Consider the following 25,580-nt stretch of genomic DNA (forward strand, 5'->3'; position numbering starts at 1 on the left):
CGCCCCCCTTCCCAGTCACACTGGGTCCCCCAGCACCACCACCAAGGTTCCACACAGCCGCTCTGTGCTTTCCAGAAGACTGCCAAGCCACGTTCCCAGTCTCTGGACACAGGCCTCAGAAGTCCTGGCCCTAGAGCATCCTGACCACAGCAGGTATGCGGATGTGGGCAAGGCCTGCAGAGCAGTCCACACAGGGCTGGAGCCAGGCTATCCATGTTGGGGAGTGTAGACAAAGAATGAACCTTAGAAAACAATGGCTGGGGCGGAGTGGTGGCTCACGTCCGGAATCCCAGGACGCTCGCAGGCCAAGGTGGGAGGACCACTTGAGGTCAGGAGTTCCAGCCAGCCTGGGCAATAGCGAGGCCCTGTCTCTACTAAAAATAGAAAAAATTAGCCGGAAGTGGTGTCCAGCAGCCTGTAGTCCCAGCTACTCGGGAGGCTGAGGCAGGAGGATCACTTGAGCCCGGGAGTTTGAGGTTGCCGTGAGCTAGGCTGACGCCACGGCACTCCACCCAGCTGACAGAGCAAGAGCCTTTCTCAAAAAAAAAACAAAAAAGAAAGAAAGAAAACAATGGCTGGAAGAGTCTCGGGGAGCCAGCAGGTGACACAGCACCTGGTGGAACACCGCCCATTTAATCCACAGCGGCCGGGGAGTGGAGGCTGGAGCCTGGCCCGCGGCGGGCAGCCCTGGCTCAGCGAGTGCCCGGCTGCGCGGAGTCCGCTCGGGGCCCGGGCCCTTCCCACCGTCCTGCGGCCCGCGGCGCACGACACGCTGCACGCCCGCCAGCCGCAGCCGCCGCGCCCTCTGCTGCGGGCTCGGAGCCAGGCCCGGGCGCTGGGCCGGCCGAGCGGGCTCGCGTCCCCGGTAGCCGCGGGGCCGGGAAGTCTCAGCCCAAATCCGGTCTGGTCGCGCCGGGTCACACCTGGTAATTAAGGAGTCTGCCGCGGGCGGGGCCGCGCCTCGGGCACCTGCGCTCCCGGAGCCGCACGCCTGGCGGAGCGCGGGGCAGGGTCGCGCCGGCGGCCCACACGTGGCGCACACGGGACGCGCTGCCGCCGCGAGGTGAGCGGGGACGCAGCCCGGGCCGCCCTGCTCTGCGCGCGCGGTCCCCGCCGCCCCCGCGCGGGGGTCCCGGAGCCCGGGCCCGGCGCGCCCCACGTGCCCGGCACGGCGCATGCGTGGCGGCCGCGCCTGCGCACTGGCGGCCGCGGCGCGTCGCTCGGCGGCGCCGGCGCCGGTCCGGGCGGCCATGGCGCGGCGGGCGGCCGCGGCGCGGGGGGCCGGGCGGCGACGGCCGGCGGCGGGGCGGGCTCGGCCCGGCATGTAGACGCCCCCGGAGGCGCCCGCGGCAGCGAACGGTGAGTGCGCGGCCCAAGCCCGCCGCCCGCTCGGAGCCGCCAGCTCCAGGCTCGGGGGCGCCGGGCCGGCCTGACGGGCCGCGGTGGGGGCGCCGGCCCGACCCGCTGCTGCCCCGGGCGCGGCCTCGCGGACCGGCCTGCGGGAGGCGGCGCCCTGCCTCTCGGTCTTTCAGGGGCCCTTGTTGTGGGAGGGACGAGAGGGACCCAAACCCGGCGGGAAAGTGGTGAATTAAGGATTCTACAAGGCGGCGCTGGCGTGGAATTCTCAGAAAACACATTTCTTAACTTGTTGCCCTGCGCGTGCCCGAAAATTCCAAAGTCCTCTCAAAACCCTGCGGGCGCTGTCACCCGCAGCCCACGTGTCAGCACCGCAGGCCGCTGGCCCTGGGCCCCGGGTCGCTTTCTCCCTACCCGTGGGCTCAGCTGCCCGGCGGGGCTGGGGCGGCGGGTGGGGTTTCCCTTCCCGGCCCGACCGCCCCGTTCCGGGTCCTCCCCGGCGGTGGGGTCCCTTTTGGCTTTGACTCTGAATAACAAGTTAGTTTTCGTTTCTTGTTTTAGAACACACTCTGTTTTACATTCAAAACGTATTCATTCTTCTTGGCTCTTGACAGGGATACGTTTCAAAAGTATTCATTCGTTCTGTGTGTCTCACTGCCCGCCGATACGTCAGTCATTTTAATGCCTTGTTAGACGATGCCCTTCAAGTACGCGTGCCCTGGACAGGGTCCTCTCAAGCCCCTGGAAACTTTCTGCCCCCGTCGGAACTTCTGTGCTTGGCCCGTTTGTTCTCGGAAGTGGCTTCTGCTCGGGGACTTTGTGGCCACATTGTGGTGTGACCACACTGATTCCAAGCTGCAGGGACTACAGGTGTGTGCCACCACAACCAGCTGTTGTAGAGAGAAGGTCTCGCTCCTGCTCAGGGTGGTCTCCAACTCGTGGCTTTAAGCAATCCTCCTGCCTCAGCCTCCCAAAGTGCTGAGATTACAGGCTTGAGCCACCACGCCCTGTACGATGTTCTGTTTTCTCTTCTTTGAAATCGAGTGTGGGTTTGTCTTGCTAAAGTCAGTTGGCAGTCAGCTGTTGGGTTCTTAAGTAGCGTTTTCCCCTGGAATCAATTGCTGTCAGTAGTTAGGTTTCCAGGCTAGCACAAAACGCTGTTTAATTCATAAAAGATCATAGTGAGGTCTCCTCTCAGACGGCTGGCAGAGTCAGGCAGCAATTCTTGGTGGAGTGGAGGTAGTTAACAAATAGGAGAAAAGTGGTGCTTGGGATTAAGTAAAACAGAAACAATACGGTTGATTTTATTGAGTTTAGCACTTCAGAAAATGCAGGTCTCACTTGGAGAATGAAGAGGCAGGTGGGTGTTTTGTGAGAGTTTATGGCCCCACCTCTTTATTATCTCGAATCTGTAGTCATGATGGTACAACAGCAGGAGGGAGCTTGAGCACGAGGACCCGGCACCCAGGCCAGACACCGTGCAATGGCCAGAGAGTGAACTTTCCGCCTCAAGGCCGCCTCCAGCAGCTCCACGTTTTACTCCTTACACCTGTCAGCAGTCACCACCTGGCTTCAGGCGTTCTGGACAAGTGGGTGACCTCACGATTCCACTTCTATTGTTTGTGCCGATGGCTTGTCATTTGCAGTATCTCCCAACCCACAATAACGCATGGTAACAGGTATGTTAATAAAAATAAGTGTTTAGGTTCTTTGGAGCGATGGTGAGAGTGTTCAGAGAAGAGCAGTGAAGGTGGCCTGGTATATGTGAGGGCCGCCCGCACTTTGCGCCTGGGAGGGTGGGGCGATGCCTGGCCCAGGATTCAAACCTGCACAGGGCCTTGCTTTCCTCCTGTCTCTAGGAAGGTGGAGCCGCATCTGAGGAAGGCCCTTCACATCTATAATCCTGTTAAGTGTGTGAGGTCACGGGGTTAGGCTCTGTAGTCACATTGCCACAGAACTTTCCAGAAGGTCTTTCTCAGTTTATATGCTGCCAGTGTCAGTGCCACTTTTGTCATCTCCCTGCCAGCACCCGCACTGTTTACTGGGGGAAGATGAGATATTTAATAGGCACTGAGTTTTGTTACGACTCAGTGTTAACTAGTGAGGTTAAACATTTCCCCATTTCTGTTACTAAATAAATATAACTTTTTCATTCAGTGTTTTAACAAATATTTGTTGAGAGCCCATACTGGACCTTATACCTACTATGTTTGTATTTGTGTTTCTTCTGTTCATGTCCTTTGTACATTTATTTTTTGGCATCTTAATGTTTTTCCTTACCACTTTGTATGAGTTTTTTATGAATGTTACTGTGCACCAATACTTTTTTGTAATAAAGATTCATAATTCAGAAGTTGTTTTTTGAAATTAAATTTGTGCTATAGGGCGAGGCATTGTGGCTCACGCCTGTAATTCTAGCACTCTGGGAGGCCAAGGTGGGAGGATAGCTTGTGGTCAAGAGTTCGAGACTAGCCTGAGCAAGAGCAAGACCCTGTCTCTACTAAAAATGGAAAAATTAGCCAGACGTGGTGGCGCCTATAGTCCCAGCTACTGGGGAGGCTGAGGCAGGAGGATCGCTTGAGCCCAGAAGTTTGAGGTTGCAGTGAGCTATGTTGACATCACGGCACTGTAGCCTGGGCAACAGAGTGAGACTCTGACTCAAAAAAAAAAAAACAAAAAAAACAAAACAAAACTTGTGCTGTGAGCAATTGAGCAATTTGAATGCACTTGGATGGAGTTAGAATTGTCTCCTTTTAAAACAGTTAATGTACCAAGCCAATGAATTAAATCTGAGTTGTAAATCACTGTTGTAAAAAAAAGAAAAAGACACTGTAGGTATGGTATTAGAGATGTCCATTAAAAAATATATATATTCTGTGATATCTTAAATTTTAAAGCTGGTTTTCATATTTAATGTATTTTATAACTTAGTTTACTGCCTAGTCATCAAGTTAGTCTTTACGAGTAAATATTAACAGAGCTTGTAGGTAATATATCAGTAATAATATGTGGGTTTTATGTTTTGTTTTTTTGGGTTTTTTTTTTTTTTTGAGACAGGACCTTGCTCTGTCACCCAGGTTGGAATGCAGTGGTGTCATCATAGCTCACAGCAACCTCAAACTCCTGGGCTCAAGTGATCCTCCTGCCTCAGCCTCCCAAGTAGCTTGGACTACAGGTTCATGTCACCATGCTCTGCTAATTTTTTACATTATTTTTTGTAGAGATGGGGTCTCACTGTGTTGCCCAGGCTGGTCTTGAACTTCTGGGTTAGTAATCCCCTGGCCTCAGCCTCCCAGAGTGCTGGAATTACAGGCATGAGCCACTGTGCTCAGCCTAAAAATACATGTTTTTTTAACATTTGCCTTTTGTGATTTTGATTGGTTTATCCTTTTTTATTGACTGTTAATTTTGAAATGGTTAAAAACTCACAGAAAGTTGTAAAAATAGTGGAGAGACCCCCGTAGGGTTCATCAGCCTCCCCAGTGGTAATGTCTTACGCCTCAAGAGTGCAGCGGGAAAACCAAAGAATTGACATTAACTAAAACCAGGAGCCAGTACCGTTAACTGTAGACCTGACTCAGATGTAGCCAGTCTTACCTGTGTGTGGTTGGGGGGAGCGTTCTGTGCGGTTTCACCTCATGCCTAGATTGGTGTGACCACCGCCACCAAGACACAGAACTGTTCCTCACGCCAGGGAAGCCCCTCGCGCTGCCCACCCCCCTCGTAGCCCTGCAGCCCCTCCCCTGTTGTGCATCTCCATAATTCTGTCTGCTGAGGAATGTTACAGGAATGGAATCACACAGCATGTCACCATTTGAGATTACCCTTTTTCAGCAAAATTTCCCCTGAAATCCATCCAGACCGTTGTGTGAATCAGTAGTTCGTTCCCTGTCTTGCTGAGCGTTGTCTTGCTGTGGTCATGTCCCGCAGTTGACCACTCACTGATGGTTTTTCTTTCCCTGTTGACGTGCTGGATTTCATTTATTTATTTATTTATTTATTTATTTATGTATGTATGTATGTATGTATGTATGACAGAGTCTGACTCTGTCACCCAGGCTAGAGTGCAGTGGCATCATCACAGCTCACTGCAACCTCAAACTCCTGGGCTCAAGCGATCCTCCTGCTTCAACCTCCCGAGTAGCTGGGGTAACAGGCATGTGCCACAACTCCCAGCTAACTTTTCTATTTTTAGTAGAGACATGGTCTCCCTCTTGCCCAAGCTGGTTTCAGACTCCTGACCTCAAGCGATCCTCCTGCCTGGACCTCCCAGAATGCTGGGATTACAGGCGTGAGCCACCGTCCCAGCCTTGGCCAGAGTTTGAAATTCATTACTTGTAATCGTCTGTTGATTGTATGTACTACTAAACATTTAGCTATGCCCCAGTAGAACCTTATTTTAATTTAGAAGGAAATAAGTCGGGTGCTCTTTCTGGAAGACGAGATGGAATCCACACGGCTGTTTCTCCTCCCCGGACCTTTGGCTCCTGCCCCCCTGATGGGCCTCTTGGTGACAGAGCTGAAAACTGTTTTTTAAATGCTATGTGCTTTTAAAATCATGAGTTCCAATTTCACTCTGATGTTAATTAGATTCCTTGTTATTTTGTTTCGATACGTACACTTTAAATTCTTTTTTTTTAAGAGTACAGCTACTGAAATTGTTTTTTGGTAGCTTTTTTTTTAAATAATGTTGGTGGCTCTCTAAGCACATTTAAGGTCCCTTTAAAGACACTCTGAGGCTGGGCGCGGTGGCTCACGCCTGTAATCCTAGCCCTCTGGGAGGCCAAGGTGGGTGGATCGCTCGAGGTCAGGAGTTCGAGACCAGCCTGAGCGAGACCCCGTCTCTACTAAAAATAGAAATAAATTATCTGGACAACTAAATATATATAGAAAAAATTAGCCGGGCATGGTGGCGCATGCCTGTAGTCCCAGCTACTCGGGAGGCTGAGGCAGGAGGATCGCTTAAGCCCAGGAGTTTGATGTTGCTGTGAGCTAGGCTGATGCCACGGCACTCACTCTAGCCCGGGCAACAAAATGAGACTCTGTCTCAAAAAAAAAAAAAACAGACACTCTGGACAGTCTAACAACTTGTGGCACCCCTAACTACATGGACTTACAGAGTAACGAGAGTTGATAAGCGAGCTTGGTTTTCTTGTTCATGAAATGGGGAGAAGCTGCAGCAACACACAGCACAGGGGAAGACGCCCCCAGGGACGCGGGAGGAAGTGGTGGGACGTGAAAAGGAAGTAGGCAAGATACAGGGGATCGCGCACACGGCCGGCCACACAGGTAAACAAACCTGAGTTAGTGTCGGCACTTGTGCGCCGCTGGGGGTGTGGCACGATTGAAAATAAGAGTTTACAAGGACGGGGGCCTTGTCCGGGTCTGTGATGAGCTCAGGGCCTGACTAGAGCCAGGATCTGTGCCCGTGGAGGCCGATGAGACCAACGCAGGGAACGCGGTGCCGCTGGTGCCTGCGCTGTCAGCTGGTGCCTGCGCCGTCCGGTTCCTGGGAGGACGGAGTGAACTGACACAGGCAGAGCGGCGAGGACGGCACCTGCACAGGGAGGTGCTCCGTGTAGCCAGCTCTTGGTGTTTTTTCCTCTGGACAGTTCTTATTGGAATAAGGAGTTAACATAGCTATCCAGTTTTTTTTTAAAAAACTGAACCAGAATCTGCCTTGTATCTCTCACCAGTTCTGGTGCCGTTTTGGGACCATGTGGACTTTGTGCTCTCTGCCATCGGGGACTTGAGGTCACGCCGGCCTCTCCCGTCGTGGCCTCAGCCAGCTGGCCCCCCACCCTGCCACCCCTGCGCTCTCGACTTCCCACTTTGCTTCACCCGGACACCCTTCCCATCCCTTCCTTCGGGTCCTGAATGGGCAGGGCCCCCAGGCTCGGCTGGGCCTAGTCCCGGGCTTGCAGGTGCTGAGGGAGCCTGGTTCTGCGTCTGTCTCCCTCACTGTCCTAGGGAGGATGCTACGGAAATTTTATCTTGCTCACATGCCTGAAAGGTGCCTCACTGAGTTTGCCAGTTATTATTTTCATGTATAATTAATGACTCTGGTTACCCTGGGGGATGACCAGCGGGCACCTGGGTGTTGGAGGGAGGATCTCAGGAGACAGACTCCCAGGGAGGAGGCAACGCAAGGACAGGGAGTGACTAAGTACCAGGAAGGGAAGGGAGTGAGTGGGGACGGCCATGTGTCCTTGAGGAGGTGCCCGTGGGGCAAAGGTCTGGATGAAGGTAGTTTCCCGTTTCTTCCTCCAGGGAAGTGTTCTGTGTTTCCCTGGGATAGACACCTGGTAGTGGAGTGGCTGGATCCTGCGGCAGCCCTGCTGCTAACGTGTAAGAAACTGCCCACCCTTCCTGACTGCCCACGCCACCTCCCACGCCTGCGCACGCGGCCGGCCCTGGGTGTGGTTGGTTCTCTTCCGTTCTAGCCACTCTAGTGGAGCGTAAGTGGCATTTCATTGTGGTGTGAACTTGCATTTCCCTAATGACTAGTGACGTTGAGTAACTTTTCATGTGTTTATATGCGATTGACACATTGTGGGAAAGCGTCTGTTCAGATCTCTTGCCCACCCCCCCTTTTTTTTGCAGACAGGATCTCACTCTGTCACCCAGGCTGGAGTGCAGTGGTGCAATCACAGCTCACTGTAACCTTGAACTCCTGGGCTCAAGTGGTCCTCCTGCCTCGGCCTCCTGAGTAGCTGGGACTACAGGCAGCGCCACCATGCCCAGCTAATTTTTCTATTTTTAGTAGAGATGGGGTCTCACTCTTGCTCAGGCTGGTCTCAACTCCTGACCTTGAGCAATCCTCCCACCTTGGCCTCCCAGAGTGCTAGGATTAAAGGTGTGAGCCACCGCGCCTGGCCGGGCTTCTTTCTTTTTATTTTAATTTTTTTTTTTTTTTTAAGTAACAAAGCTGAGAGAAAAGGCCCCCTCCTTTTAGACGTGACTATCCACTTTTCCGGAACTGCCTGGTGAAAAGGTCATCCTCTCCCTGCCGAATGGCCTCAGCATCTCTGTGCAGGGCTCTGGGGTCTAATTCTGGGCACCTGCCCTGTGGCCTTGACCTGCGTGTCTGTCCAGGGGTTGCCACGCCGTCTGCTTCCTGCGGCTGTCCAGCAAGCTGTGTGGTCAGGCCCTGTTGGCCCTCCAGGTTTGTTGTTTTCCAGTTTTTTAGCTGATGCCTTTACATTTCCCTATGAATTTTATTCCCAGCTTGTCATTTCCTGTAGAGAAGGCTGCCTGATTCCGTGTGCTGGGTTCGGGTGGACTCGGGAGATCCGTCTGGGGAGAACTGAGGTCTCGATCTTGAATCCTCCGGCGCTGGGTCTTGGTGTCTGCGTTGTATAGTTTCCTTTTGCTGCTGTCAGCAGTGCTGTGTTGCTCTCAGCACACAGGTTTCACTCTCTGTCAAGTATATGGGTGCGTATTTTCTCTGTTAAGGCTATTATAAGTTATATTTTTAAATCTCAATTTCCTATTCATTGCTCGTATGTGGAAATACAGTCGATTGTTGTATGTTGAATTTGCCTCCTGTAACTTTGCTAATAAACTTGTTAGAGATAGCCACTCTTCTCTAGCCTGTGATTTCCTACACAGAAGTCAAGTCATCTTCTAGTCCAGGTTCACGTGCTCTTTTCTGTTATTTGTTTCCTCCCTGTCGGGCCGGCCGTGGCCAGTACCGTATTGAGTAGCAGTGGTTAGACCAGACATGTTTTTGTAGATTCTGGTTTTTTTTTTTTTTGAGACAGAGTCTCACTTTGTTGCCCGGGCTAGAGTGAGTGCCGTGGCATCAGCCTAGCTCACAGCAACCTCCAACTCCTGGGCTTAAGCGATCCTCCTGCCTCAGCCTCCCGAGTAGCTGGGACTACAGGCATGCGCCACCATGCCCGGCTAATTTTTTCTATATATATTTTTAGTTGTCCAGATAATTTTTATTTCTATTTTTAGTAGAGACGGGGTCTCGCTCAGGCTGGTCTCGAACTCCTGACCTCGAGTGATCCACCCGCCTCGGCCTCCCAGAGGGCTAGGATTACAGGTGTGAGCCACCGCGCCCGGCCTAGATTCTGGTTTTTGTTGAATTTTTCATATATTTGGATAAAATGTCAGTGTGTCTCGAGCCAGGAGGGTGCTGATGCCCTGGGACGGTGCCGTCCGTCCTCAGCAAACATCAGGAGCGCCTGAGAGCTCGTCAGAGGACCGGCTCCTGGGCTGGACCCTCAGGTTCTGAATATTTATTTGGTCTAGGTGGGACATAGGAATTGGTATTTTTTTGAAGCTCCTTGGGTGATTGTAAAGTGCAGCCAGCGTGAGAACCCCACTTCTGGGGTGTCAGGGAACCCCTTGCCCTTGACCTTAGCGTGGGGTCCATAGGCTGGTCCGTAGTTCCTGAACTTTCCTTCTGCTTTTCTGATACCGTCCCATATCTGAATTGTTTGTGCTCCCAGAAAAAGCACTCCAGGCTGCGGGGGCGTAAACAATAGAAATCTGTGTTGTCACAGTCCTGGAGGCTGGAAGTCCAGCACCAGGTCTCAGCTGGTTCGGTTCCTGGTGAGGACTCTGCTGTGACAGCCACCTTCGCAGTGTCCTCGCAGTGTCCTCGTGGCCCTGAGTCCGCGCTTGGTGGGGGTGAGGAGGGAGCTGTCTGGTGTCTGCTGCTGAGGACGCTAATTCTGCCTGATGAGGGCCCCACCTTTATGACCTCATTTAACCTTAATTATATCCATAGAGGCCCCATCTCCAAATTCAGCCACAGTGGAGGGGGGGCGTGTTAGGGGTTCAACATACACTTGAGGGAGACACAGACATTTAGTCTATAATTCCACGTTTGTCCTTTCTGATGCGAGCGTCTGCCTCATCCTCGATTCATTAAGTGTTTTCCTTTAATGAGAAAGAACGTTTGGCTTTGTTCTGTGTGTCATAGCCTCTAGGGAGGTGGTCCTGATGTGTCCTTTGCTTCTCAGTGGGGGGATGGCAGGAAACCCCCTGACCATAGCGTGGGAGCCACGCTGGATTCTGCTGAGCCTGCGACCACTCCGAAGCCAGGCGCCGCGGTGGCGCCTGCTAGGCGGGTGCTGGCTTCCTTCAGGACACAAGTCCCTGGCTGCCGTCCTCCCCTGGAAATTACCTTGGTCCGTGTTTTCCAGGTCTCCGGGGTCGTTCTTTCCATCCTCCAACCTGAGCTGCCTCCAACCTGAGCTGTAGCGCAGGTTGTTCCCTGCGGCTTTTCCTGCCCTGCTGTTCTGCTCTTTGACTCCCGCCTGGTCCTGGCTCGCCCGTGCTGTTCTGTTTCTGGCTGTATTGAGTTAGACGCTGGCTTCATTGCTTTCCACCTGCAGGCACTTCGCACAGCTGCAGGCGGGTCGAACAGACCCAGCTTTGTGTTTCGTCCCGGAAGTTCCACGTGGTGGTTCTGACATTCATTTGATCCCTAAGTTGGTGAAGAGAAAGTTCTGGAACTCCCAAGTGGTTGGAGGGTTTTTCTGTTTTTCTACTTTTATTCTTTCCTGGTTTTATTGTGTTGTGGTCAGAAGATGCGGTTCTCCACCACCATTGCTCTTTGGAGTCTGAAGTTTGCTTTGAGGCTTAATGTGGGTCAGTTTGGTGAATGTCTCAGAGAAGCCAAACTTAAAACATAGACTCTGTGTGGGCCGTGGAGTTTGTGTGTATGGATCTGCTGGTTTGGTCTTTTTTTTTTTTTTTTTTTTGAGACAGAGTCTCACTCTGTTGCCCGGGCTAGAGTGAGTGCCGTGGCATCAGCCTAGCTCACAGCAACCTCAAACTCCCGGGCTCAAGCGATCCTCCTGCCTCAGCCTCCCGAGTAGCTGAGACTACAGGTGCCACCATGCCCAGCCAATTTTTTCTACATATTTTTAGTTGTCCAGCTAATTTCTTTCTATTTTTCGTAGAGACGGGGTCTCGCTCTTGCTCAGGCTGGTCTCGAACTCCTGAGCTCAAACAATCCGCCCGCCTCGGCCTCCCAGAGTGCTAGGATTACAGGCGTGAGCCACCGCGCCCAGCCTGGTTTGGTCTTATTGGTTATATTTATTCAGCTTTTCTGGACTAGAAGGCATTTGAAATCGTGCGCTGTGTGTTCTCTCTGATTGATGTGTGGCGTTGTCCGCAGCGACTTGTGTTGATCCAGCGGCTGGGCCGGGGCTGTTTCCCGGGGGCGTCTCCCCACAGGGTGGCCCTGTGCCTGGTTTGTGTGGGAAACGCCACAAATCTGGCTTGGATGTTTTTTCTTTTTTCCTCCCTTCCTCCCTCCCTCCCTTCCTTTCTTCTCTTTCTTTCTTTCTTGGTGAATTTTATTTTTGTTTTCTTGAGACAGGGTCTCTTGCCCAGGCTGGAGTGCAGGGGCGCAATCACGGCTCACTGCAGCCTCCGACTCCTGGGCTCCAGCGACCCTCCCCGAGTGCTGGGACCACAGGCTCGCGCCACCGTGCCGGCTGTGACATTGTTTTATTAGGGTGTGGGACATGGTGTGGGAAATGTCACTTTGGGTATTTGTGCACCTTCTGCCAGGAGCCGCCGCTCTGACCCGCCTGGGGCTTTGTGGAACTCTTCTTCTTCTTGCTGTGGTGTCTCTCTGGGCCGCGGCCGCCGCCTCTGAGGAGAATTTCCACTCTGTCATGGAGACACTCCTGCCACCGCCGCTTGGGTTCACTGGCGTCTCCTCCTGGGTGAAGATTTCTTCCTCTCAACAAGCCTTGCACTGCCGCAGCCTCTCTGGGCGCAGTGCTGGCTGCCTCCTCCTCGGAAAAAGATTTTTCTTTTTCTTGGGTTTGGAGAAGGAGATCCCAGGGTCTCCGTTCTATTCTCCTGAGGAGTCTCCCGGGGCGTGGCCCGTTGTGCTTTGCGGCATTCACCCATCTGCCCGCACGCCCCGCAGGCCCTGCTGCTCTCTGCAGGCGAGGCGGGCGCCGCCAGCCCTCACTCCTGTTGCTCCCGTTCGCTGGTGGCCGGAGCCGGTGCCCCCCCCCCCACTCCGTGCAGTCTCTGCTGTCACCGGGGGACGGCTGTTCTCAAAGCTTCTCTCCAGACACCTTGCAGGCCCCCAGAGGCAACTGGTTTGTGGGGCGCACGGCTTTGTGTGCAGGTGGGGACGTGCAGCCTCTGTTCTCGGCAGCCGCTGCGCGTGAGGGCGGAGTGGAAACGAGCCGCAGTTTGGTGTCACCGCTTGTCTTCGTGGCTGCGGAAACCCCGTCCCTCTGGGCCTGGACTCACTCGGACACAGGACTGGCCGTGGCCTTGCTTGTCCTTTGACCTTTAGCTCTTCTGCATGAACTAAAACCTGTGGGTAGACTCCTGAGCTCTTAAATGTCTTCGAGATGGAAACAGCCTAGTTTCAAAGTACTTTGGTAATTGGGCTTCAGCCATTTCTTCCCCCTTGATGAAATGGACATATGTACATGTGTATACGTTATTATCGTTTTATATATGTGTATTTACTTTGTCACTGTATTTATCTTATTAAATTCAGGCATCGGTGTTCTTCTGACCGAAGTCCTCATTTATCGACTATGGAAATGGAACAGGAGAAGATGCACGTGAGCAAGGAGCTGTGTGCGGAGTCTGCTGCCTACTGCTGTTCCGCCTGCCATGGGGACGAGACCTGGAGCTACGGCCACCCCATCCGGGGCCGGGCCAAGTCCCGCAGCCTGTCCGCCTCACCCGCACCAGGGAGCACCAAGGAGTTCAGGTACCAGCAGGAAGGGCCCTGCTTGTCCTCCCCTCTGGTTCCACGATGGGATTTATTAAACTGTCGCAGAGAGTTTTGTAAGGGCTGCTGGTGCGTGTGGGCGCTGATTGATGCTGTCCGGCTCCGTCCAGAGGGCGGGGCCGGCGGTTGTGCAAGCGAAGCTGTGTCCTGAGGGGAGGGGGGGAGCGCGGCCTTGGGACACCTGCCCGGGTCGTGTTCCCAGATGGCGGGTGCCAGGCGCAGGGCCACGGCACACGTTTCTTCATCTACCACGGCGGCACAGAACCTCCTGGGCACAGCCCACGCTGGCTTTGGGCATTAGGTGAAAGTGAACATGGTGAGGAAACACGTGTGCTCTGCGGAAGTCACCAGGGCACGGAGGGCTGTCACCTCTGGGTCCTGCTCACTTTGGGAGCCGGGGCTTGTGGCTGCAGAGGCAGGCCCAGCGCTGTGGTGCGGGGCTCCCCTGGTCACGGCCTTTCCCAGCACGCCCGCCGGCCGGCCTTTGCACTACATGGCTTGAGCAACCGCGCTCAGAGCTGCGTGTGGAAGCAGGCTGACAGCACAGGGCTGCACGCACCCGGGGATTTTGCTCTTGTTTCTGGTGACAATAAATGTGGTGAGTTTTAGGTGGAAGTTTGCCAGAGGCTGGTGGTGCCTCTGATACAAGGGGCACATCTATAAAATGCAAGGGTTTTTTTTGTGTGTGTGTGTATGTGTGAAAAGTAGTTTTAAAAAGCAAATGGTCTTGTCAAGTGTGAGGGAAAAACCCACAGAGCCTCTCACTCAGTGGGCAGCGGGGGGAGGTGCCGCTGCTGACTGTGCGCAGTGTCATGCACACGCCACGGCCGGGTGGGGACCCCCTGCCCTGCGTGCTCGGCTGCGGCCCGGCGTCTGCTCCCAAGCGTGTTGCCGTGTCCAAGCGTCTTGTGGCTCCAGGCTGCTGCCGCGCCGGGACAGGACTGCTTTGGTTTCTTGTTTCTGTGGGTTTTTGGCAGAACACACCATTTCTGTTTCATTCAAGTCCATAACTAAAGTTCTTGTTTTGTTATGTGCTTTATAATTTTTAGAAAACCGAGGTAAACGAGTCTCTCCTGCAGGCTGCCCAGCCCTTATGAGATAGTGGAAGATGTTTTAGATGTGTCGGGATTTGAAGAGTTTGTTGAGCCGTGAGACAGGCAGTGAGAGACAGAAGCGTGCAGCCTCGCTGGGCGGCTGTGTGACAGCGTTTTGGAGGCACAAAGAGTGTGAGCCTCAGAGGGTGGCCCAGGCCTGGGCTGACATCCTGTGTCGCAACGGACATCCCGGCACATGGAACGGGACAGTCACGCTGCCTCATCCCGCTGCTGAGGGGGAGCCCCGGCCTGTGTGTCTCCCAGCGGGTGCTGGCTGCCTCGGGCCCCTGGTGGGCGAGTCACCTGTGGCCGCGTGGCTCGTCAGTTACTGGAGAAGCAGGCTGTGCAACCAGTGCCTTTTTAATTGACACGTACAGTTCAGAGTGAACATTTTGGTTAGAATTTTAATCTAGATTATTTAGAGAGGGTCTCTAAGGTCTCGATTCCCGCACACAGATCCAGAGGCTGGTCTGGGAGACTTGGAAAGAGACCTGCAGGGATTGGGATTCTCAGGCCCCCCGAGGTTGCGTTTCCCTCGTCCGGGCTGCAGCCCTCGCTGGCTTGGATCGCGGTCTCAGGGGTGCGTCGGTGCCTGGGCGCCGTCGAGAGATGCTTGGGCAGCCTGTGGCGCTCCAGTGTGGCAGCACAGACCAGGGCAGTCTTCGGGGGCTGTCGTGTGACTGCTGGGCAGACGATGGCAGTGTCATTTCAGTTGCTCGCGTCTCTTGGAGGCTGACATAATCTGTGTCTGTCACCGTGTATATGTTTTTCGACCCTGATGGCTCTGTGTGCCTTCTCCCCACAGGAGGACACGCTCTCTACACGGGCCCTGCCCGGTGACCACCTTTGGACCAAAGGCCTGCGTGCTGCAGAACCCCCAGACCATCATGTGAGTGCTGGGGCCCGGGAGGGCGAGGCCCAGGGAGAGGGCCTGGTGGGGTTGAGCTGCTGGGCCAGGCGCTGGCACTCAGGGTGAGGAGTATGTGTTCTAAGGCATTTCAACAGAAAGCCACATGGGGCCGGGCACAGTGGCTCATGCCTGTAATCCCAGCACTCTGGGAGGCTGGGGGAAGGATCACTTGAGGTCAGAAGTTTGAGACCGGGGGCGGAGGCAAGGGCAATATACGTAACCTAAACTTTTATACCCCCATAATATGCTGAAATAAAAAAAAAAAGTTCGAGACCAGCCTGAGCAAGAGCAAGACCCCGTCTCTACTAAAAACAAAAATTAGCCAGGCGTCATGGTGCGTGCCTGTAGTCCCAGCTGCTCCGGAGGCTGACGCAGGGGGATCACTCCAGGGGCATAAGGCTGCGGTGAGCTGTGATGATGGCATGGCACTCTAGCCCAGGTGACAGAGCAAAACTCTTGTCTCAAAAAAAAAAAAAAAAAAACAAATGGGCATCTGGACCTGGCTCAGTGGGGCCTCTACTCGGGGACCGTCCAGCTCGGGCTTCTCCAGGGCCTTGGAGTAAGTGGATGGCGGACAAGCTGGGGGGCGTGGCCAGTGGACGCCAGGTGGCCTGGGGACCCTGTCACAGCCATGGGCCTAGGTCTGTGCCCCAGGCGTGGCAGTGTCGGATGCCCATGGACATGAAATTCTGAGAGTTACTGTTGTGACAGTGATGGCTCTGGGGGAAACTGTGCCGTTCTCATGCACTTGGTGGATCAAATGTGTTTCTCCTTTAATTATTTCAAAGACATAGAAACATGAATCGGCTTTTTTTAAATCTGATTTTCCTTGTTTGCAAGATACTTGTCCTTGTGGCGCTGCCATTGCGGTGCTAAAACTGGAGCTTGACAGCTAGTGTCGCTGCACTGTGCTCTTGACCCCTAGTCACTCTCCATCAGTCCAAGTTCTTTGTAGCATCTGATGGTTTCAAAAGGGTAAACGCTTTGTTACATGTGTTTTATGGGGAAAAACACTGCAGTGACCTAACATCGGTGCTTTGTGTTTAAAAACTCAGAATTCGCCTCAGCTCTGAGAGTTTTGTTCTGCATCTTGTGAGTGTTGTCATCGCCCGGTTGCAGAGGAATCTCTGCTCTTTGTGCGTCTAGGACAGGTGTGTCACCCCGCAGGCCTCTGTGCAGAACACCCCACCCTGGGACCTCCTCCAGGGTCCTGGACCTTCAGCATTCTGAGGACAGATCCCATTCACTTGGGTGTGGCTCTTCAAGGACTGCTAGTGACCAGGAGGGATGTTGTTGTGATTGTCAGGTGAAGACAATGGCTTGCGGATAAAAGAATAAAATGGAAAAGGCCGCCTTGCTGCTCTTCCTTTGACGGGCAGGCCCTGAATGTGGTGGGCGGGGACTCCACGTCCTGCCGGTGGCAGTGGGCCCTTTGCAGGAGGTCCGGTTCTGCCACCTGGGGTTGTCTGAGGACCTGCTTTGCGGTGCCCCGGGGCAGCATGAGTCCCAGTAACGAGGCTGTTGCGCCCTGCCTCCCTCCCTCAGACGGGAGGGCAGCCCTGTGGGACTCTGGCATCGTGTTTCTGAGGCAGAACCTGCCCTGTGCCTGCTGGTTCCAGGAGCTGTTGGATCTGTCTAGTTACAGCTGCCAAATGGCGGGACCCAGCCAGTCCATCCACAGATTCCATCATTTTGACCCCAAAACATCCACCCAAGCAGTTATTCTGTGACCAGGCTGCCCCTCCCTCGAGCAGACTCCCGACCACCCCCTTGGCCTCTGCCTCTCCCGGCCCCGCCTGGGGCCAGCTCCTGCCTGTCCCCTTGTCCGCAGCCCCCGCCTTCCTGCGTCTGCACCTCTCGCCCCACCTGGGCCTTCCCTAGCAGCCTGGGGTGCCCGCTACTTCCTGGTCTTGGCAGAGCTGCTCCCTCCACACTCACATCTCGCCTAAGTGCCACCTTGAGTGGCCTGTCTGGCTGCCCAGCCTTCATTGGTCGTCAGTTCCTGGGGGCCAGACCCGGGACCGTGCCGGGGGACGTGTGTGCTCTGCTGCCCTCCTCGGGCTGGGCCACGGGAGGCCTCGGCACTGCTCCCCGGGGTCAGACAGCGGCCTCAGGAGTACAGTGAGGCCGGGGCTGGCACTGAGGGAGGGCGGCCTTCCCAGCCCCCGCTTCAGGGAGCCCTAGTCTGCGGGGGACATAGCCTGGGGGCAGGACTCTCATCCACTCCAGTGTGCACCCCTCCCCAGTGCCTCCCACGGTTGGGGCAGGGGCTTCCTGTGCAGTTAACCTGCATTTTCCCTGATACTCTTAAGTCAGATACTCTAGAGGGGCTGGTCACGAGGAACTTTTACTTCCCGCTCTACTGTCTGAGATTTATTTTACTGTGAACACACAGTTTTTGTTATTTGAGATGTGGAGCAATTGCCGCTCTGAGGGTCCACGTGGGCGACCTGCTCAGCCGCCAGGCATCCCTGGCCCGGCCCACGGGGTCCCCCTCAGAGCTGTCCCAGGTGGGCCGGGCATCCGGTACCCACAGCATCCCACTCACCAGGTGACCTAACAGGAAGTTGAGGAATGGGTCTGTGGTCGCTCAGGCTGCTGTCCAGGCCGGCGCAGGACGGCACCCTGGCAGCTCTGGCTGGGCACAGCTGAGCGTGTGCAGGGCAGCGGCTTTGCTGTCTGACCCGGCCAGCGGGCTGCAGCCAGCAGAGTGGCGAGGGAGGGACACCCCTGCACCTGACCATGGCCCGAACGCACCTCTCACGGGGCCAGGCCGGTTCCGCAGGCCAGAGCGGCGGCTGGCAGAGGCTGGGCGGCCGGGCGCACCGAGCTCAGTGAGGAGCAGGAGTTGAGGTCGGCTTCCTTGATGTTGGAAGTGGTCCTGACCACTCTCAGCAGCAGGAAGGCTGTTCTGTTGCGTTAGATCTTTACAGTTTTAGGAAGCTCGTTTGACCTAGTTGCTTTTGTAACACCATTAACAAGTCACTCTACAATTATGTTTTGCTTTCAGTTTTGAGAATGCAAAAATTAGGTTTATAGCGTAAGTGCGCAGTGGGAAGGCACTGGTGGGGCAGGGCCGCCTCGCACTCCTGTCACTGGCGGGGCACGACCACGGTCTGGGCACATCAGCTGTCTCCAGGAGGTGCAGGCCGCCTCGCAGGGGCACGTGTGACCGGAGCAGGCGAGCTCACGGGGTGTCATGGGTGACCCCTCGCCTCCCAGACACGCCTGGAAAGGGTGAGTGCTGGACCAGCATCCACGGTGGTCGGAGCCCGCGAGGCTGGACGCGCCACAGCTCGAAAGTCGCCAGTGGCCTGTCGGGCTCTCTGGGAATCTGCCCTGGCAAGGCCCAGCCTGCAGCAGGTTTCTCAGCTGGGGACTTGCGCCAGCCACTTGTGCTGCAGCTTTAAGACTCGCCCAGTGGGGCTGAGGGAAGGCTGAGCGAGTGCAGTGGCCGCACCCACCCTCCTGCAGGCTGCCCAGAGCCTGTTCCGGGTTGTTCCGGGCCGGCTGGGCTGTTTTTCGTGACTTACAGAGAAATAGGAATCACAGCTGGGCGGACTGCCTTTGGAGAAACACCCCGACCCCAGGCACAGTGCCGGCGGCATGACAGAGGGGTCTGAGCCTGCCTAGCGCAGTGCCCGCCTCAGGGGCCCTTGCAGCTTGCAGGGTGGCTGTTGGTGGCAGCACTGCCACTGACTTTTAAGCCATAGTTGTTTTTTTGTTTTTTTTGTTTTTTTTTTTGAGACAGAGTCTCGCTCTGTTGCCCGGGCTAGAGTGAGTGCCGTGGCGTCAGCCCAGCTCACAGCAACCTCAAACTCCTGGGCTTAAGTGATCCTCCTGCCTCAGCCTCCCGAGTAGCTGGGACTACAGGCATGCGCCACCATGCCTGGCTAATTTTTTCTATATATATTTTTAGTTGTCCAGATAATTTTTATTTCTATTTTTAGTAGAGACGGGGTCTCTCTCAGGCTGGTCTCGAACTCCTGACCTCGAGCGATCCACCCACCTCGGCCTCCCAGGGGGCTGGGATCACAGGCGTGAGCCACCGCGCCCGGCCAAGCCATAGCTTTTATTGTAAAAATCAAGAGTAAACGATGCTCACACAGGGATCCCGTGGTGTGAGCGGCACTCGCCTCGTGTGCCAGGCAGGAAGTGCTTGTCCTGAGGGGTCCTGGCTTTCGTGGGACCAGAAGCCATCGGGAGTGGGTCGTGGGGGCAGAGTCCCCGGGTCGGCTGGCGTGGGATTTTGTGGGGAGTGCAGCGCACTTGATGGGCATGGGGAGGGCACCAAGTGGAGAGCCCGGCCTTGGGCTTCTTGGCGCGGCCTTGTGAGCTCTCAGTGCCAAGGAGCTGTTGGTGGGCACCGCTGCAGCCTCAGTGACAGGTCCAGAGCGGGTGGGAGACAGATTGTCACCGTGGAGTCCACTGGCCCGTGGCCAGGGCTTGTCGTGGCCCGGGGGCCCTGGTGCCAGCTGGCAGGGGCTGCTGGTTCCACCTCAGCCCTCATAGTGACCACTGTTGAGTGTGTTCGGCCAGGGGTCAGACACACATGTTTAGGATTTTATTTTTCTTTTCTAAGTCATACGGTTTTTTTAAGGGAAAGGTCCCTGATGGTGTGAACTCCTCTCTCCCTGACAGGCACATTCAGGACCCCGCGAGCCAGCGGCTGACGTGGAACAAGTCTCCCAAGAGCGTTCTGGTTGTCAAGAAGGTCCGCGACGCCGGCCTGCTGCAGCCGTTCAAGGAGCTCTGCACGTACCTCATGGAGGCAAGGGTGGGCCTGGGCGGGCGGAGGGCCGGGACCCTGCCTGCCACACTGCGGGCCGGAGCGGGACACAGCCTGCGTCTGCCAGGTGTCCTGGTCCGTTTGTGCTGCTGGAACCACAGACTGGTGACTTGCAGGGAAGTCCAGAGCCACAGGGCCACATCCAGTGGGAGAGCAGAGAGGGTGCCCTCGGGGGGAGCGTCTGGGGGGAACCCCAGCCTCATCCTCCTCTGAAAGGCCCAGCTCTTACCCTGCTACACTGGTGATCCCGCTTCCCTGGGGCACTGGAGGGAGGAGCCTTAGACCAGGCCTGACTCCGGAGCCCAAGTCGGCACCACAGCAGGGAGACCACCGCCCCGGCAGCCGGGCTCACAGAGCCTCCGGCAAGGCGGGAACCACAGTGAAGTGAGCAGGCTGGACGTGATTTCCTGGCCAGGAAAATGTGGTCATTTTTCACCCCTTTCCCCAAACCCAAAGGCCTAAAAGGAGCTTTTTGAAAGACCAGCAGGATCTGGACTGGGAGCTGGTGGGGCCGGCCTGGCTCGCCAGAGCTCACACGCGCACCTGATTTCAGGAGAACAACATGGTCGTGTATGTGGAAAAAAAGGTGCTAGAAGACCCTGCCATTGTAAATGATGAAAACTTTGGGGCAGTGAAGAAGAAATTCTGCACTTTCCGAGAAGGTGAGTTATCTTCGGCTCTGTCAGTTTATTAGGCATAGGTCCCTGTCCCTGGCGGAAGCTTCTAGCGTTCTTGTCCTTGCTGTCTGCGTACGGCGGTGTGGCGGGGCTGCCGTGTGAAGGCTTTTTCTTGGTTTTGTTTTTATGTTTTGCAGATTACGACGACATTTCCAATCAGATAGACTTCATCATTTGCCTGGGGGGGGACGGGACCCTGCTGTACGCTTCCTCGCTGTTCCAGGTGAGACGCGTTCGGGGCTGGGTGGCGTTCTTCCTCCTCGTCAGGCGGAGCTGTGTCCCGGAGGGGTGAGGAGCTGCTCCGTGTCTCGTTCGGATTCAGGCTGATTTTTTTAGCTCCGTTTTTTGGTGGCAGAGTAAGTTTGCACGTGGAGCCAAGTGCTGCTGTGACTGGCTGGGTGGCTGTGGGCCCAGGCGTGGCTGCAACTCCACAGACAGATGACGTCCCCAAGCGCCGGGGCTGTGTGGCTGAGTTGGGGGCACCGAGGGAGCCCCGCCCTGGACCCCGGGCTGCCATTCGAGCTGCGAGGCGGCCCCAGCCCAGCCACACTGGAGTCCAGGGTGGAGGCCCCAGACGGCTGCGGGTGGGGCCACTGGGCAGCGTTCCCCTGGGGCCACCAGCAGCCTGCTAGGCGGGGAGCGAGGGGTGCAGGTGGCGGGTCCCAGAGCGGAGCTCACACACCAGCCCGGCCCCCTGCCTCCCTCCAGGCTCTTCTTCCTCCCTCCTCAGCAGAGCCGCCCTGTGTGGGGCTCGACTCTGCTCCCTGCCCACTGCAAGCAGGTGCTTCCAGAACTGCCCAGCCGCCCTCCTCTGCCGCTGGGCGGGGGGCTCTGGCCAGGGAGCTCGCCCCGACCCTGCACCCCTGCTCTTTCCTGTCCGCAGAGACCTGCCAGTCAGCCCACTGCTTCTGTTTCTCCTCATCTCTCCCCTGCCCTTGCCCAGCCCACCCTCCACGCCGGGTCCTCCACCTATGGGGGGGCTACGACGGCCCCGCCTGACACGGACCCTGTGCTCGCTGGCCGGTGCGGCCCCCCTGGCGGGAGCTGGGTGCCCTGCAGAGCTGAGTCCTCGTGGGCAGGCCCCCCCTCACGGGTCTGGTGCTGCTGACAGCTTGGGCAGATTTGAGGGGACAGAGTGGGTGCTGAGTGACCTCCGTCGGCCCGCAGGGCAGCGTGCCTCCAGTCATGGCTTTCCACCTGGGCTCCCTGGGCTTCCTGACACCGTTCAACTTTGAGAACTTTCAGTCCCAAGTCACCCAGGTGATAGAGGGTGAGTTGGAATGTTCTGGAACCCACAAATAGCTCTGAACATGGGATTGCCCTTTTATTTAATGGTGCATAAAGCAACATTTAAAAGTCTCAAGATTCAGAGATTTGTGAATTTTGAATGGTTCAAACATTTTTTACTGACGTTAGTTGAAGCTGCCGTTTGTGGGGAGTGGACTGATTTGCATAAAAGGCACAGAAGTGTCGCTTTCAGCTTGGGAGGAACGAGGGCTCCTGACCCCACTGACCTCCCTGAGATGTGCCCTCTGACCCCCCCTGGCCCCAGGGAACGCAGCTGTTGTCCTTCGGAGCCGGCTGAAGGTCCGGGTGGTGAAGGAGCCGCGAGGGAGGAAGGTGCCCGTGCCCAACGGGCTCAGTGAGAACAGTGGGCCGGCCCCCGGCCAGGCGGACGGCGGGAAGCAGGCCATGCAGTACCAGGTGGGTGGACACACAGGGCTCGCCAGGGGCCCAGGGCAGGCACCTGGGGCGGGACCCTGCGCGGGAGCCCTGGCCGCAACCTCAGGACGAGGCCTTTGCAGAGAGCCGGGGCAGGTGCAGGCGCTGGGTGCCCGTGACAGTCCAAGGCCCGGCCACCCCTTCCAGGTGCTGAACGAGGTGGTGATCGATAGAGGGCCCTCCTCATACCTGTCCAACGTGGACGTCTACCTGGATGGACACCTCATCACCACAGTGCAAGGCGACGGTAAGGCCCGAGACCTGCCCTGGGGCCCTGAGCGCCCCTCTCGGCTGGAGTGACGCCTGCGCCCTGTCCCCGCCAGGAGTGATCGTGTCCACCCCGACGGGCAGCACTGCGTACGCAGCCGCAGCTGGGGCCTCCATGATCCACCCCAACGTGCCGGCCATCATGATCACGCCCATCTGCCCCCACTCGCTGTCTTTCCGGCCCATCGTGGTCCCCGCAGGGGTGGAGCTGAAGGTCAGAGCCAACACCTCCCACCCCTTCTGATTTGCGAGTGTCGGACCCCTCGCCAGGGAAAGGCTGGGACCTGGGCGCGGCCCGTGCCACTGACCTGCTGGCTCCAGCCTCAGACGCGGCCTTGTTCCTGGACCGTCTCCCTGCACCCCGGGACTCGGGCCGCACCTCGCGGGTGCCTGAGATCTGCCAGCTGGGGGCCCGGACCCGGGTCAGAAAGGGCTGCCCGCCCTCGCCTGGTGTCTGCTGGCACCCTGAGCTGGGCGGGGTCGGAGCCACTGGCGCTGGGGCCTCCGGTGAGCACCCACAGTTCCCTGAGGAGCACCCTCCCCGGCCCACACCTGTCCCTGCTTGAACCCTCAGATCATGCTGTCACCAGAAGCAAGGAACACTGCGTGGGTGTCTTTTGATGGTCGGAAGAGACAGGAGATCCGCCACGGAGACAGGTGGGGGCTGCGGCTGGGCTGGGCCCTCCTGCCTCTACCCAGGGCCAGGTGGTGCCCCCTGTGGGCAAAGCATGGTCTCCTGTAGCGCCAGAGGCCTGAGCGGGGGAAGGGCGGCTCAGTCAGGGGACCCAGGCCCAGGGGCATCAGCCCCGCACACAGCGTGACGCGCTATCCTGGAGGTGGCAGATCCCTGGGGCGCACCGAGCCCTGGGCAGAGTTTGTCTGTTTCCCGGACTGGCCCTCCGGCACCGGGTGGGCTGAGGGGAGTGGGGTCATGGCTGCCCCAGCACCCACTGGGGACTCCTTGTCCTGCCTGGAGGAGCATCACCTGGCCCCTTGGGGCTCAGAGACCCGGGGCTGGGCCCTGGGGCACCGTGGCCTGGGCTGGGCGGGTCGGCGCTGGGCGTGCCGTGGGCTCACCAGGTGCGCGGCTCCCTGTCTGGCTGCAGCATCAGCATCACTACCTCCCGCTACCCGCTGCCCTCCATCTGCGTGCGAGACCCCGTGAGCGACTGGTTTGAGAGCCTGGCCCAGTGCCTGCACTGGAACGTGAGGAAGAAGCAGGCCCACTTCCCAGAGGAAGAGGAGGGCGAGGGCTAGCCACGCTCCTGTCCAGACCCGGCCCACGATCCCGCGTCCTCTGGGCTCTTCGTTTTCCTTTCCTGCCCTCCCGCTCGCCCTCTGGGGACAGACCAATGTGTGTGAGTGTGTGTGCGTGTGAGAGAGGACACGTCATGTCTGTTCGTCTGTCGTAAACGGTCACGAGCCGCTGCCTGTTTTGGGGAAGAGCCTGGGTCTGCCTTTTGTTGACCAGATCAGCTGTTTTTTAACATTTTAAATCTGACTTCTATTTTGCATTTCTAATGGGACAAAGTGCGAGATGGGCTGAGGCCTCCTGTCCCACGAACCCCAACTTGGTCCTGGAGCTGGCTGCCTGCCCCCCGGCTCTGTATTAATAATTCCACGCCAGGAAATTCCACAAATCAGTCTACTGAGATTCAGAGGGTCAGAATGACTTGATCTGTCCTTTAATGTTGAAAATAAATGTCTCAGCCAAAAATCTTCCTTTAGCTGCGATGCTTCTGCCTTCGGGCACCTTTCCCCGAAACTGCCCTGGGGGGTCCCTAGGCCCACCCAACGGGTCTTGCAGTGATGGGCGCGGCAGGTTGGCTGTGCTGCGGCCCCGGAGAGGGCTGGGCGCGTCCCGCCTCCCCGTGAGGGTCAGCATCGAGCGTGGGCTGCGGCCTCTGGTCCCCCCAGGGCCGGCTGGGCAGGGGCAGGCGTCTCGGGCCACACACATTCCTCACATAGCTTCAGCTCCCAGGAAGGTATTTTAATCCTGTATATACTTTTCAGAGATTCTTTTAAACTTTCTGAAGTGCTGATGTACATATTTTCTTGTACACACTTTTGCGAAAATTGAAAGGGGAAGAGGATCGTCCTGCTGCTGCTACGTTTGTTCTGCGCGACTGTCCTCGGGGACCATTGTGTGCCGAGTGCAGCCTGGTGGTCTGGGAGAGACTCGGGCGCCATGAGAAGGCGCAGACAGACGGCCAAGGCTTCCGGGAACGCGAGCGGGTGTGCACGGGGCTCCGCGTCTGCCACCTGGGAGCCACACCTGGTCATCGTCCAGCAGGCGTCTGCTTTTGAGGAACTGCCCTCTGGGTTTTGCTCAATAAGTCGCCCTTTCGTCATTCAATGGGTAAGGACGGGCAGGGACGAGAGCTGCCCCGTCCTGGGCCCGCGTCTGTCGTTTGCCTGCTCGGTGCTTCCCGGAGCCGCTGGTGCAGTTTCCTCGACTTGGGTGTTTATGACGTGAGCTCACGCCGTCTGGCCGTCAACAGGAGCGTCTGGGCCACCCACAGGCCTGGCTGCCGGCCACCATCTGGAGCCGCGGAGGGGCCCAGTGTGTGTCCTGTGTCCTGACACAGGCTGAGGGAGGGGGCGCCAGTGTCCGCAGCCTCAAGCCAGAAGATGGGGGCACTCGGGATTCCAGTCACTCATCCAAACAGACAAGCAAATGTTAAATTAAGTCCTAAAGCAGCATGAGATTGGAATGATCTAGAAAATTTTGAATTTTTGAAGTAAATCTTAATGTTTCATATTGTTAATATCTTAAAAATTTGTTAAATGTTGAAGGCCTTATTTCTATTTTCAGACCCTTTATCAATAAACAGACTTGTACAAAAAGCCGGGTCGGTAATGGCTGCTTCTGGCTCTCGGTCCCTGGCCCGGAGTCCCTGGGGACTGGGGGTCTCCAGGGGCCACCAGCAAGGCCACCTGCCTTCTGACACTGCCCACCTTGCATCCTGTCCCCAAAGGCTCCATTGGGGGGGTTGGCTAGGTGTCCTCACTGGAGGGACAGTGCTTGGTG

General features: G+C 56.6%; 1 protein-coding gene across 5 annotated transcripts; it reads left to right on the forward strand.

Moving 5' to 3' along the window:
- Positions 1-25,394, forward strand: NADK (NAD kinase). 5 transcript variants are annotated; one of them, XM_045548738.1, is made up of 13 exons: positions 1-153; positions 2,772-3,035; positions 12,851-13,069; positions 14,990-15,073; positions 19,736-19,865; positions 20,437-20,545; positions 20,698-20,783; positions 21,728-21,830; positions 22,113-22,264; positions 22,430-22,529; positions 22,606-22,763; positions 23,124-23,206; positions 23,656-25,394. In XM_045548738.1, the coding sequence occupies exons 3-13, from the start codon at positions 12,891-12,893 to the stop codon at positions 23,804-23,806; spliced, it is 1,335 nt and encodes a 444-aa protein (XP_045404694.1). In that variant the 5' UTR covers positions 1-153; positions 2,772-3,035; positions 12,851-12,890; the 3' UTR covers positions 23,807-25,394. The 5 variants fall into 5 exon arrangements, with proteins under 5 accessions (XP_045404694.1, XP_045404690.1, XP_045404695.1 ...); XM_045548737.1 differs by lacking the exon at positions 1-153 and adding an exon at positions 1,946-2,226; XM_045548734.1 differs by lacking the exon at positions 2,772-3,035.
- Positions 25,395-25,580: the final 186 nt, after the last annotated feature.

This window comes from Lemur catta, chromosome 3 (assembly GCF_020740605.2).
Source record: "Lemur catta isolate mLemCat1 chromosome 3, mLemCat1.pri, whole genome shotgun sequence".
Lineage (NCBI taxonomy): Eukaryota > Metazoa > Chordata > Mammalia > Primates > Lemuridae > Lemur > Lemur catta.

Excerpts from the sequence above, each read along its gene's own strand:
- NADK (XM_045548738.1), top strand. The coding sequence starts at position 12,891 with ATGGAAATGGAACAGGAGAAGATGCACGTGAGCAAGGAGCTGTGTGCG. Across the intron at positions 19,866-20,436 it reads TCTGCACGTACCTCATGGAG|GAGAACAACATGGTCGTGTA; the intron begins GCAAGGGTGGGC and ends ACCTGATTTCAG. Across the intron at positions 20,784-21,727 it reads ACGCTTCCTCGCTGTTCCAG|GGCAGCGTGCCTCCAGTCAT; the intron begins GTGAGACGCGTT and ends GTCGGCCCGCAG.